Genomic DNA, 15000 nt, shown 5'->3' with positions numbered 1-15000 from the left:
AAAAAAAAAAAAAAAGAAGAAGAAGAAGTTCCTAATCTTCACACAGAAACTCTCACATGTAAGAAAAGAGTCTTTATGTATTAATACAAAGCGTATTCCAAGTTATGCTTTGTAAGACCCCATCATATACCTTGGGACCATGTATTGATCTTATTTCCCTAAAATAATAATGCCTATGCATATATTATAATTCATAGCTTCAAATAGCTGTATTCTTATTTTTCTGATGAGAAAACTTTGGATGTACTCTGATAATACGATAATATGATACACTATAAATCATACAATTGTACATATTCATCATTTGACTCAACTTTTGAGACATGGAAGTATTCTTAGTTTAAAAAACGACAGCGGTAAACAAAATGACTCCTTGTGTGGTAAATTCTTGGTACAGGTGAGAGTCAAATCAGTAAACATCATAAAAGCACATTCTAATTTCATTTGGATTTTCTTGGAACAAATTTTAATCCAAATGGACTTTAATTATATTTGTTACAAAGGGGCTCACATGGTGGTAGTAGTATTTTTTTGTTATTTTTTCTGACTCAACAGGATATACTGAAGAAAGTCGAGGTTGCCTAGATGGCTCAGTCGGTTAGCATCTGAGTCACGATTTCAGCTCAGGCCATGACCTCAGGGTTGTGAGTTTGAGCCCCATGTTGGGCTCAGTGCTGGATGTGGAATCTGCTTGAGATTCTTTCCCTTTGCCTCTCATGCCTCCCACTCGTGCTCTCTTTCTCTCTTTCAAATAAATAAATCTTTAAAAAAAAAAGACAATCAAGAATAATCGAATAGGAAAGAATAAATATTTTTCCCAGAGTCTTTTCCTTCCCTCTACTTCAGATCTTCTAATTCACCTGACTGAATCACTCTTAGGAAATCAAGAAAGATAAAGTTTAAATAGTGAAAGAAAAAGAAGGCAATAAAACCACTTTTCTGCACCATTCCAAAGAGAATTGGAATAAACCATAGTGTCACCATGCCCATGAATGTTCTACTCATAAACTGTTGTTCTCTGCAAAAATAAATGCAACTTGAGGACAAATGAAGAATAAACTTTTTAAAAAACTGTGTATAAATTAATTCAACGTAAACATGGATTTCTTTGGTAGAAACTACACTAAAACAGAAGCAATAAATGTATCTCATTGAGTTTTTTCAAATAAATTTATATAAATTCTATATTTAGGATCTAATCATATAAGAATCTCATCAGTAGAGAGAAGCAGGATCTTATTTGAATAAAACCATTGAATCAAACACTTCAAGAAAGTTTAAAATAGATGTTCACAGAGGCAAAATATAATTTAAGTGCAATATATTTGTTAAAACTATTTTCTTCCAAAACAAGCATATAGATATCTTGCCAAACAAGGAAAATTTATTATGATATAACCATTTTCATAGTTTTCAAATGAAAATTTTCTCTTATTTCTGAACTTTTTAACATAAAATTATCTTTTTTTTCCCTTTTTTTCTGTTTGTACTGTATATAAAATATATGAGAGATTAAATACACAAGATAGAGAACATCAAGGAAAAGGAAATAAATCTGAAAACACATCGGGGTTTGAGCAGAATATTTATATTTTAAATAAAAAACATGAAAGTCATCATTGTGTTTTTACTGTTTAGAGGAGGAAGTGTGAAAAGTACCACTATCGAGAATCACCAGCCAAATATAGGCAGAATGTGTCAGATAAGCCAGCTGTAGTAAAGGAACATAATTTCATAGGGTGGTGCTGGAATCCTAAAATTGGAATGGAAGAAAGTAAAAAAGTAATTGTTAGATAATGTAGATAATTTCATCTGATTATCTCAGATGAAAATAATTTAAATATTTTAAACGTTTTTACCATCAGTTTCACAGTTTACTTTGTACCAAGTTTTTGGTTGGTTGATTGATTAGCCATGAATAATAACCATATGAAAACCAAGTAGGATTTATACACAATGATGATCTCATTGGGCCTTTAAAAATATGCCATATTTGAAGTATTTATCCCCATGATTTAATACGTCTCCTCAGGCTACTTTTTAAAGTTCCAGCTTCTTTCAACCTTATATAAAATAAGTGTATGAGAATGAGACAGAAGTAACAAAATTATAATAATTTTGATAAGAGTAGAAGATTTATAGACATTTTTCTCTGTGTTGCAAAATGATGTAATATATCATGCCACACTTTAAAGTAAATTATTTTAAACATTAAGCATTTAAAGTCATCATGAATATTACTATAATACTGGGTTTTAATAGAAGAGAGGCAATGAAATTACCATCTCCAAATGCACATATGAGGTGACTGTAGGTATACAGAAGTCAAATACAAAAGGATGGATTTGTAAATCAATATCAAATAAAATACTGATTATGAGGCTATTTGCTCCATGGATAGTACAGTTTATGTGTCAGCTAGTAATTACTTCGTGACACATTTTCATGACCCAGTACCACTATCTACAGGTAATAGGAAATTATTGTGCATGCACTTCAAACTTTGATATGATTTTGACATGAGATAGAAGTCAGCGTATTCCAATACGCACTATACTCACAGGCTTCCTGTGACTACAGCGACTAAAATATACCTGGTAAAAACTTTATTTCCTTCTAGCCATCTACATGTTTTTGAATTTATGAAAGTGATTCAGAACGTAATGCTTTTGTGACCAATTTGAAAGACCAAACAAGGACTGTGAGGCTATCTAGCCAGCACAAGTTTGAACTTAGGCCTTCTAGAACTAGATGAGTTTGGAATGAGACAACTGTTGAGTAATAAATAAAATGAAATTGTTTTAGGTAAAATATAACATCCTGAGGTAGGAATGTGCTCAAGTTTGTCTTCAGACGAATATGCGGCCAAGATCAGCTATTTGGCCTTGACTCAGTCTCTCTGCTTATGGAAATCAAAATAGCCAAATGTCTACTTCAGTATCACTTCTGGCATCCCAATTTTTTGCCTAATCTGTGATCATGTATTTGCAGAGATTGCCATTATATCTAATCAGGATAACAAACAATGCATGCCATGTAGAATTACTGTTAGCATCTTAGTATTCCCTTTTAAATACCAATCTCCAATTTGCAACTTGGAAGGAAACTCTCCTTTGGGTTTTTAATTTTTTATTTTTTAAAAGATTTTATTCATTTGTGAGAGACACAGAGAGGGAGCAGGGACATAGGTAGAGAGAGAAGCATGTTCCCTGTGGGGAGCCCGATGCAGGACTCAGTCCCAGGACACCAGGATCACGAGCTGAGTCAAAGGCAGACGCTCAATCACTGAGCCACCCAGGCATCCTTCCTTTGGGGTTTTATATATGAAAACTCCCATCAGTAAGGTAAAGTTTAAATGTATATTTATTATTGCAGGAATAAAATTTCGCAAAGTTAACCATGAATGCTGTTAATATTATGTATAAAAACTAACTTACGAACCTGGGTGGCTCAGTTGGTTAAGCATCGGAATCTTGATTTTGGCTTAGGCCATGATCTAAGTGTCGTGAGATCGAATCCTGTAATGGGTTCTGCCCTAGACATGGAACCTGCTTAAGGTTCTCTCTCTCCCTCTCCCTCTGCCCACCTCATGCTCCCTCTCTAAAAAGAAAACAAAACACAAAAACTAACTTACAAAAAATTAAGTACATAGGGAAATATTAAGTGTGTTAAGTTAGTTTTTGAGAAAATGTAAATAAGAGAGAAAGGTGGGGATTAAATTATATCCTAATTCTATTGTCACAGAATTGTTTGGTGTACCAGCACACATACACGAAAAGGAATTTATCTCCATTTAGGCCATAAGTCTTTATAAAGTTGTTTGTTACTTCTTTATCTTGAGGGAAGACTCCAAAGCAGAATGTCAGCTTTGCCACATTAAAGTTTCATGATGAGGAAAACTTAGAAAATTATTTTTTTAAATAAATATCAAATTTTAAAAATGCAGCCTATAAAAATTTTAATAGTAAAATCATAGTAGGAATTTTTATATGTATTTCAGATGTATTCTAGTATCCCAGAAGTTCCTTCTTTAGTGGAGATGTTTGCCTTTGGTCTCAATATTAGTCAAATAGCTGTTGTATTCCTTCTAACTCAGCATTTGGGCAAAATATGTATTAGGTCCACCTCTCATTAAACATACATTTTATGTATGTTTAAAGACGGGCGCTGTACCTACAGGTTAAAGTAGACCTCCAGTCAAATATAAATCAATAAAATGTTAGGTTAGGCAGATTTTAAATGAATACATAGATCTCTGAAGGGTAGCCTAGAAACCAGAATAATGGTTGCCTCTGGAGAGGAGAACAAGGAAGCGAGAGGTGGGGGTGGGTAGGAAAATTTAATTTTGCAATGTACACCCTTCTCTATTATTCAGTTATTTGGCCACGTGTAATATACTAGTGCTTTTTAATGTGTGAAATTTAAGATGAAAAGTGAAAATTACATGATAATAGTTCAATAATTCTGGTGATTAAATATCAAATTGTTTTCATAAAATATATGAATGATACAAATACTTCTACCAAAATTTTATTTTATTACTTTTAGTTATAAGTAACCCTAGAAAATAAGCAGAGTACAAATAAGATAATTTTTTAAAAATCACAGTAGACTTTACATCATAATGTATAAAAATTATTTAATATTAAAAGTTAATTAGTAGACATAGAAAATGAAAGGACATTGAGAGAATCTTTCATTTTGGGGTGTGAAAAAGCTGTGAATGTATTTTTTACCAATAAGGAAAGCCACTGGAATTTTTAAAACCTATATGCCCCAAGGATGTATAATCTAGATGTGAATTACCAAATTTTAATTAATTCTTAGCACATCACTTGTCACCCAGTAGTTACTCCACAAATTCTGGATCCAGGATTAAGGAATTATTATTTAATTGATTTACCTGTGGTATTACATGCAATTTGATTAGGAATTCATCCTTTTATTCATTCAACTCCTAGGAAAACAAACCTTTCAATGCTTATTTGTAGTATGGGCAGTGAACAAAAGTAAGCCCAAGTCATCATCCCAAAGCCATCACCCATCCTCATTTCTTGATTTTTTTTTAAGTCATGGAATTTTAAAATTGCGTAACCACACAACATCTTGGCACTAGTATTATATGCATGTATCCTTGAAATAAGCTACTAAGAAAATTGAATCATCTTTACTAAGGATTTTAAGTTGCCTATTATTCTATGATGGTCTAGTCCACTGATTCCCAGATTATGCTTGCCAGCATGTTCCAGTCAGTTGAATAACTTGGTATCCTTGGAGCTTTCATTCACTGGAGGTGCTCTTACAGGCACTGGGGGCAACACAGTCACCAAAACACAGAAACCCCTGCCACCCAAAAACTTTTATTATAAATTAAGTAAAACATATAGTGATAAGTGCTAAGGAAAAAAAACCTTAAAAGTCAGTGTAGGAAAAAAAGGAAGAGACCGTAGAAAATGGGATGGGTTGAACTTGTAGATAGGGTGGCCAGGAACAGAGTCCTGGAAAGAGGTTATGTGAACAAATGACCTAAAGATTTGAGAAGCCCTGCCACGCATTAGCTCTAGAGCTACTCAACTTTTCTGTTCCTCAGTGTCCTCATCTCTAGAATGGGGATAATAATAGAGCCTGGGGTCATGGATTAGCACTGAAGCATGGAGAAGAGTGACTGGTATATCAGAAGCACCGGTAAGTTTCTAAAAAAAAACAGAGATGAAGAGTGAGTTGGGGTCAGAGAGGCTGTATAAACAGAAACTTAGTCTAGAAGCAAGCTAATTTTAGAAAAAAAAAAAAAATCTGTGAAGTTTATAAATAGGCAGCCTGCAGTTCAAGGGAGGGGCTGGAGATCACTTGATGAATTCTAAGCCTACACCCAGTATTTAAAACTGAAATAAATTAGTGTAATTGTAAAAAGGGTTTTGCACTTGTTTTTCTTTTTATCCTCAAACGGATTTGTAAAATGCTGAGTTAAACAAGAGACTTAAGTTTTCTTTTTGTGGCTGGTTTTTGGGTTTTGTTCCTAGGCATCTTGGAACTGATGTACATGTTAACATTAGTCATGAGTCTCCCAAGATAGAGACCAAAGACCTCTTAGATCTCTTAGATTAGGAGTGTTTAGAAGAGCACTGTTGCACAGAACACAGTTTAGGCAATACTGAGCATATTATATTATTGCCTGAAAAACAAGTTAATTCTTGTAAATCACCAAAACTTCAAAATTCACAAACTTTCAGAATCCTACAAAATTGATTGGCTCATTGTTTCATATGCATAGTTTTGTATCCATAGAAAAGAACTAAGCAAATTGTAGATGTGAAAACTTTGTTTCATGAGCAATGAAGTAGTTTGCTTTTAAAAATATTCCTCCCAAATGATCTGCACATTGGAATCAACTGTGGGGCTCCAGAAAGAGACTGATACCCATGTCCTACCTCCAGAAATTGTGATTTAATTGGTTTGGGCTATGGTCAGGGCAGCAGAAGTTTCCAAATGCCCCCAAGTGAGTCTAATACACAGACACTTTTGGGAACCACTTCTACTAATGAGAATCTCTTTTTGACATCATCTCTTCTCCGCCCCATATCTGTAATCTTTAAAAACCATTTTCTTTGTTGTTTAATTAAGGATCCTTATTTGGATAGCGAACCAGGTTATTTATTTATCAAGTGTTTATGCGCTTAGTATTTGTTGCCATATCATTGTGATGTCATGGTGATACCACTAATTTGCAACACAAATGAGTGTTATAAGAGAAGTCTGCTTTTAAAAGGTAAGTGGATACTTAGGTTAACTGAATTGTTAATAAAATTCAAAAACTAAATTATTAATAACATCTTTAACTGGTATAGTGTCTAAAATGCATCTAAGAGTCTTTAGCCAAGATGTAAAGTTTTATTAGCTACTCAATCTTCTAGAATCAACTAGTGCCGTTTCTAATTCTTTAGACATTGGCCTTATAAGATGGCAGTGCTCACAGATAACATGCCACAAGTACATTAAGAGCCACAGTACTTCCATGTGAATACCCAAATACCTTCAAGAACTATGTGAATCTGTTATAATCAATTAAATCAGCTACTGTTTATTAAGCACATAACCAGGCACTGCTCTTAGCACTGGGGATAGATGGGCAAAATAAGAAATCCCTGCTCTAACCAGCCTGAGTTTACAGTGTAGTAGAGGGAGACTGATGACAAGTAAAACAAACAAATAAATAATATGGTTTCAGAGACTGATTAATGATTTAAGGATAAATAAAGTAGGGCGAGGTGATAGAGAATGTTAGAAGGCAAGGTGGGGAAGGGGTGATAATGTGGTCAAAGAGCTCTCAGAGGAGGTGACCCTTAAGTCATCTGAGGGAAGAGAGGGAGGAAACCGTGAGAAGATCTGTGACAAAGTCGCCAATGCTGTGGGAACAGCCAGAGCAAAAGCTGGCAAGGGAGCAAATATTTCATGCATCTAAGATGCAGAAGAAAACTAGTATAAGAGAGAGAAATGTAGAGAGAGAGCATTAGATGACATCAGAGAGGCAGGCGAGACCCAGATAATAAATGCTAGTACTTCACAGGCCACAGTAGGGTTTTTTGTTGTTGTTTGTTCCTTTTTCTTATAGTTTCCCCCCCCCCCCCCGAAATGTTCTGGAAAGCATTGGATACTTTGTCTGGAAAGCGCCATGGCCTAATTTAGATTTAAAGGGATAAATTTGGGCTGATACAGGAAGAGTGGTAAATTATAGCAAGGCAAGGAGAAAGCAGGAAGACAGGAAAGGAGAAAAGGAGAACCAAGAGTTCTCCAGGCAAGAGTTGACAGTGGGGCAGAGAGGCAGTCAGATGGCGAGGGCTCCCATGCAGAAGAAGAGCAGATGCTGTCACAGAAAAGGATTTGCTAATGGAGCTTTGCTGTTAGGATACGTAACTCATACAGACAGGTAATCAGAAAGTTACAGTGAGAAAAGTTTTGGAATCCTGGGTTAAAGATAGAGTTAAAGCAATAATTAATGATCTTTATATAGAAATTATTTCCTATGTAATGGAGAAAATACCTTACTTTTATTAAGCCATTCTCTTCTCTCCAGAAAAAAAAAAAAAAAAAAAAAGTCGTTTTTAATGACTGGAAACCTGAGTTAGCCTACCTTTTTTTCAGTCTTAGGCTGTTTGAAAATCTTCAGGAGCCAGAATCACCAAAATGATAGCTTTCAGTAAAACTATCTGTAAGAAATTGTGATAGGCATAGCAATTTAAGGTTACCACTGTGATGAATAATTTGACCAGAAGTTATGTTTGGAGCAGTGAGAATTCTTCTGTCACTTTGGGCTACTTACCTCTCTGTCTGGATTGATGATTTTTCTACTTTCAGGGGTAGGGGTGAGAGGGCTCACTCTCCTCGTCATCACGTCCTGTTCTCCCCTAGTCTCCCCTGCCTGTTCCATCCTGTCGGCTCCCACACATCTCTTGATTGATCTGTATCACTTATAGCATCTGATGGAGACATGTGCTGGATTTTGGAGGTGGGGGTAGTTTGATTAGCACTTCCATCCTTACGTTAGATGTTGCAGATGAACGTGGTAATAAAGAGCCTAGATTTTGGAGCCACAGCACATTAGGTTTGAATTCTGTCCAAGTAGCTATGAACGTAGTGATTTGGTAACATCTTTCATCTTTCTAAACCTCCATGCCATGCCCTCATCTGTAAAATGTAATGATTCCTAACATCAGGTGACATTAATTGAGATTATGAATGTAAAGCACCAGACTCTAGCAGATGCTGAGTAAGTGATAGCAATCACAATTACAAACTGCATTTGCCCCTGTATATCTTTATTCAGTACTTTTCGTATTTTTAATATGATATCTTAAGAGCAAAGGCATTCAAACCAAACTGCCTGGATTTAAATCACAGCTCTAGCACAGAGAAGTTTTATGACCTCGGATACATATTTGAGCCTCTCTCTCTCTCTCACTTTGTTTCCTTATCCATGAACTGGTTAAAATATAGTTATCAACTCCTTTGGATTTAGTGAGGATTAAGAAGTATAGGGTATAGAAAGAATACATGAAGGCATAGCACTTGGCACATATAAGTACGATTTTATAAGTCAGATACTGTAAACAATAACCTCTTAATTCCTTATTTCAAAATTACAGTTAAAAGCTAAAGCATTGTGGCTTGATTTTGTTTTCTTCCTTCTTAAATCTGGTAAATTTGCACGATCTGAATCAAGGTGTTGTTTAAAATGCATGGTTCATTCATTCTATCAGTCATAAAATGAGGTTTCCATATTATCTGCTTAATTGATCCATGTAGGTAATCATATTGGCTTATTTAGCACCTCCAAGCGAAACTCAATTATTTTGTTTGCCTGTCTGAGAAAGAGCAAACTAACTTTGTCAAAGTTAATTGTCAAATATATTTTCCTTCTGAGTTGAATGTTTACTGGTTTTCCCTGACATTTTTTTCCTGACATTTTTGTTTATGCTCCTTACTCCTTTTCTTCTTTTCATTTCTTTTGATATGTCTCATTTCCAAATCTATTTCTTTTTCAGTTCCTCACCGATAAAAACTTAATAAGAAAAAGCTGCTGCTATAAGTTGAATAGTTTAACTTCCAGGTAGAACTTGCTGGGTTTTTCCATTAATCCTTGATATCATTTCCAATATGATCACACCCTACTATTCCTAAATTGGTAGTCGTTAGCAAATAACTGATTATTCACGAGAAAGGCAATGGTGCTGATGGTGTAAAGTGATTTATTGTTGTATATTAATTATGCTGGTAGCATCACTTTTGTTGTTGGCATTAATCCAGTAATAACACTAAGCTCATTATATGAACTTTACCTTGTTATATTAGTGGGGCTTTCTTTCATTTTATAGCTGGCTTAAGTCCTGCTGAGATTCAGCAGTTATGGAAAGAAGTGACTGGAGTTCACAGTATGGAAGACAATGGCATTAAACATGGAGGGCTAGACCTCACTACTAACAATTCCTCCTCGACTACCTCCTCCACCACTTCCAAAGCATCACCACCAATAACCCATCATTCCATAGTGAATGGACAGTCTTCAGTCCTAAGTGCAAGGCGAGACAGGTAAAGCTCATGAGATTTATTCTATATTTATATGTCACCAACTTTTACTTCCACCATTCGTAAAACTAGGATAATGATTTGTACTTAACAGGGTCAGAATGTATAGAACAAATTAAATAGAAACCTTTTGATTATTTATCTTAAATATTATTTTCATTTCAGATGGCAGTTCAAATACCAGAATTGTGATGGATTTGGTGGGGAATGTGCCCGAAGAAAGTTATTTTTTAATATGTGCATGTGGAATTACTGTGTCAACATATTTTTATGGCTAATATGTTGTGATGAACCAGATTGCTGAAATGAGAACATTTTACCATTTCTTAAACTTACGAACCCTCTTTGAATGATTAAAGATGCATCCATACCTCCCTTAGTATATGCTTAAAAACATGTGCTTGATATATGTTTAAGAACACGTCCAAAAAATAAAAAAGAACACGTCCATAGATCCAAGAATCAATATGCGTAAAGACATAAACACAGGTGTAGTAAACCAGAAGATAGAATATCTGGTTTGCCTTTTTATTGGTGTAGCATGATGGAATTTATAAAAATATAAATTAAACTTACGGCAGTGATTGAATAGTATAAACTGAATAAATTTTACTCAAAATTCACAAAGAAAAATTATTCGATTTCAGTTACCCACATTGAGTACATTATGTTAGATAATTTTCAACTTCCTGTTTTATTTTAGTTGTGTAAAAACTGCCCTAGTAAAAGGAGCACCTGGGTACTTTTTGTCCATTTACTTCCATTTATTCAAGCATAAAGCCATCTAATCAGGTTCCCTTAATCTACATAAAATACATAAGCTAAAACATTGCTTCACATGAAAAATATCTTTTTAAGAGATGAAACATAAGTGCAAGATTTCTTAACGGAGTGACTTAGGCTCCTGTGGTATAAAGCACTGAATACGACAAATTTGAATATAGTAGACTGGAAGTATTCTGTGATGTAATATGAATGTCCACCTGACAGCAACAAATTCTTTCTCGTAAACATTTTTTTATAGAACCATATATTTAATTACAGTACAGTTTAAAATAGGATGCTCTAATTTGGTGGTGTTTCTGGTCTTCATTTGAGTGTCATGAAAATTTTTTCTTGTTAGTTTTCATTATTATAAAATGGTATGCTTCCGAATGCTTTCATGCTGTTGTTTTAATTGAGATTAATTTGATGATTATATATTGCAGAAGTTGGTTGATTTTTCTAGGATGTCTCTGTCTGACATAAAACTCACTTATCAAAAGTCTTTGATGATTATAGAAGGATATAGCTAATGAATACTGTTCCAAAATAGAATTTTTTAAAATCAGCTGTAACTAGTGGAAATATATATGGTTCTCACATAAATATTAAACAATTTAAATGGTCCTAACGGTCCACATCTTCTTGAAAAAGAGCATTTAAAAAATCTTATGGTGGCTGTCCTATTACCTTCTTAAAAACACAGGTTTATTTCACTTGACCACATATGAATATATATTTTTTATTTAGAGGTAAATGTTACATTAAGGTCATATGGCAAGATTAGCATATGATATTATACAGTCCTCTTAGTTTTTCATCCTTTATTAACAGTCATCTTTGGCTCTATTTCTCCTCTAATTGGAACATCATCTAGCCTTGGCAGTTGAACTATTCAATAGAACGATTAAATTTTTCTGACTGCTCTGAGCTGAATTGACCTGTTTTGACCTGTTTGTCACTGATCGTAACCTGACAGGCGCTAGCAGCCTGCAACGATTATGGCTTTTTGAGATGAATCTGACGCCGTGTTCTTTTGCTACAGCTCGTCACACGAGGAGACTGGGGCTTCTCACACTCTGTACGGCCATGGAGTTTGCAAATGGCCAGGCTGTGAAAGCATTTGTGAAGATTTTGGACAGTTTTTAAAGTAGGTTTCTTACCTTTTTTTTAGGGAAGGGGGTGGATTATGTGAGAGTTTTAGGCATATTTTGTAAATTAATGACACAAAGCTCAAAGGAAGAAGGTCCATCATGAGGCACACTCCATGTTTTCTGTGTGTCCCAACAAGTGCATGACTGAAGATAGGCCAAGAAGGTGACTTCATCTTTACCTCTTCACCAGAATATTTTAGAAATCATTCATTAGAGGTTTTTGAATGAATGAAAAATAGTAGCCTACAGTAGTAGTGTCATTAATCATTGGGAGACGTGTGCAGGATTCACTTAAATTTCAAGTTTTTAGTAAAAAAATTAAGTGAAATTACGTGAAGAGTCATCGACTACATATAATTTTAAACAGACATATTTTACAGGTTTATTTTTTGATCACAAGCTTGATATTCCTTCCTTTAAATAATGATGCTTGACATATATATATTTAACAACAAGAAGGAAGAAATGAAAGTTGAAAGTAGCTAAAATTTTAAGAAATAATTCTATTTCATCTACATTGTTTCTTGTTGCCCTCAGAATCACAGAGCAACCTTGCATCGCTGTATATTTGTGTGATACATTACGTGGCTTCTCTAGCTTAAAAATCAAAATTTTGTGGATCCTTAATTTCTTCATACCGTGATATATATATATTTTTTTTAATTTTAAGAGGTTCCTTTTCAAATGAGAATATGCATCTTTTTTGAAACATTTTCCACGCACAATTCTGCTATACAAGAGATCTAAACAGAGAGCTACAGATAGGTTTATGGAGATGAGTAACTTCACAGGCTGAGACTCTTATGTTGTCATGGAGCAGCTAACAGGGTGAATGAACTGTTTCATGCTTCATCAACAATTAAGTTAATTAGCTCATTTGAAATTGCACTGCTTTGTTGCCAGGATGTTGGCAGAAACATCAAAAAGATGTGTTTACAAATGGTAGACTACAGGGTATAGAGTAAAAGCACCTTAACAACAAGGCACAAGTACTTGGCATCCTCATAACTTTATAACAGAATTACAGTAAGATTTCCACAAGGATTTTTTTTAACTTTTTCTCATTTCTGACCAATTAAAAGAAAATTTGCTTACTATATTGCTTTGGCTTTTGTAAATGGCCTTAAATAAAAATTTGCACTGGCTGTTATACCAGAACAGCAGTGAGCTACCATTTTGTTGGGTATGAAACTGATTCAACTGTTCTAGGCAAAGAGAGCATTTCAAATGATAAGTAACTTTGCTGAAGTGTTCCTCTCTAAGGAAATAACATTTGTTAAAGACAAAAATATAGGGACATGGATTTTTAACAGCTAATTTCATATTTCTTCCTTTGAATATATTCATCCTTATCAATATGTTATATCATTCTTTACCATTAAGATTATTAAGAGGACTATTGCTACCATATCTTAAATACGGTCATTGAAGCCCTAGAACTAGCCCAATCACCATCTCATTGCTCCAAGTTGTTCTCCCTGACAAAATTAAGAATAAGTTTTAAAGAAAATGTACATATTTTCCCTTGAGTGTCCTTTCCTTTGTAGCACATGGAAAGGGACACTTTTATTCAACTCAAATGTTTATATAAATTTTTATTCCTAACAAGCAGACGAATATGAACCTTCATTTTACCCTCCATGGTTCCTTTTGACATTCATGCTAATATTTTTAAAAACTAAAAGAAATTATAGGGGGGCCAGGGATGAAAGAAAGAAAAAGAAGAAAGAAAGAAAGAAGAAAGAAAGAAAGAAAGAAAGAAAGAAAGAAAGAAAGAAAGAAGAGAAAAAAAAAGAAAGAAAGAGAAGAGAAATTACAATTAAAAAAGCATTTCCTTTCAATTACATACCAACTTTGATTCCAAAGGCTATTTTTCCAACCCATTAACTTTATAGAGATGACAGGACAAGTGACAGTAGATTGTAAGGTCTTTCAGTCCATTTTTGTTATGATATGCTTTAGATTCTCTTATTCAGAGATCTGTGATAAATTCTGTTGATAGAGGTAATAGGTAATGCCAGTGTAGTGCAAAAAAAAAAGGTATTTATTAGATACATTTCCATACTGGCATTGTCTTTTTCTTAAAGTGGGAAATTAAGAAAGAAATAATATATTTTATTAGGTTAATCAAGTTCAGTTATTCAGAAAAAAGTTTAGTGTCTGTGCGAAAAGTGAAATGAAGAAGACATCACCACCACTAATGTGAATTTTCTTGGAAAGAAGATTTTGCTTTTCCTTTGTAATAATGGGGAGAATTGAGTCTTAGGGGAAAGGAATGTTGTCAGACGAGTCAAAAAGCTGTAAGAGGGTTTTTAGCTCCCAGTTTTCTTATTTACTCTCCTCCAGAAACATTATATCAAGTGCTTATTATAAAAACTTTTCTGAGAAAATATCGTTGTGGCATTTTTATTTCTGAAATGCACTAGAAATAAATGTATAGCTTGAGCTTGACTTCGGTATCAGACAATGTATCCATCGGTTTGAAATAAAAGAAATCCATTCATTATTACTATTTAGCCTACATATGTTGAGTAACAAAGGAGAGTAGAAAAATAATTTAGAGTCCCAGATCCCCTTTCTCTTGTCATATGCCCAAACAAACTAGTAGAAGCCCTGTGTTTTTACCCAGCACCAAATAAAAAGCCAGCAGAGGACAGATGCTTATGTGTAACATACATATTTTAGTTTTACGCATGTTCTGTAACACTCAATGACGTATTCTTTTCCACCAAATGAAGGCTAAGTTGGAAACCTTAATTTGTAGCAGCAAAGATAAAGGCAAGAAAAATAAAAGACAAAGAAGAAAGTCCAGGCTAGGGAAAAATTTGAATTTTACTGGGAAGAAGGTGTTGACAGAAGCTAACCATTTGTCTGACCACTAATTGAGGACCTCACTAGATCACTAAAAGCATTTAATACTACTTCTTCATTACTGTCTTATAAATGTCAAAGTGTAATAACATCTGACAAAACTTTAGCGTAGTGTGTCTGCAAAATTAATTAT

At 34.2% G+C, this 15000-nt stretch overlaps 1 protein-coding gene and 1 long non-coding RNA gene across 29 annotated transcripts in view; one reads left to right on the top strand and one right to left on the bottom strand.

Annotated features, from left to right (window-relative positions):
* Positions 1 to 15000, top strand: part of FOXP2 (forkhead box P2) — a 555034-nt gene that overhangs the window by 493579 nt on the left and 46455 nt on the right. For 26 of the 27 annotated variants that reach the window (XM_077856075.1, XM_077856072.1, XM_077856063.1 and 23 more), the window contains 2 exons: positions 9870 to 10083; positions 11888 to 11992. In XM_077856075.1, the coding sequence (XP_077712201.1) occupies positions 9870 to 10083; positions 11888 to 11992 (319 nt within the window). The remainder of the gene's footprint in view (positions 1 to 9869; positions 10084 to 11887; positions 11993 to 15000) is intronic. The other variant, XM_077856082.1, reaches the window with a different exon arrangement.
* LOC144288538 (uncharacterized) overlaps positions 1597 to 15000 on the bottom strand; it is a 45637-nt gene continuing 32233 nt past the window's right edge. Inside the window, exon 6 of one of the 2 annotated variants that reach the window (XR_013356419.1) lies at positions 1597 to 1753. This is a non-coding gene — a long non-coding RNA (uncharacterized LOC144288538). The remainder of the gene's footprint in view (positions 1754 to 15000) is intronic. The other variant, XR_013356417.1, reaches the window with a different exon arrangement.

The sequence above is a fragment of the Canis aureus genome, chromosome 18 (genome assembly GCF_053574225.1).
Source record: "Canis aureus isolate CA01 chromosome 18, VMU_Caureus_v.1.0, whole genome shotgun sequence".
Lineage (NCBI taxonomy): Eukaryota > Metazoa > Chordata > Mammalia > Carnivora > Canidae > Canis > Canis aureus.
This window is presented reverse-complemented; position numbering and strand designations above follow the sequence as displayed.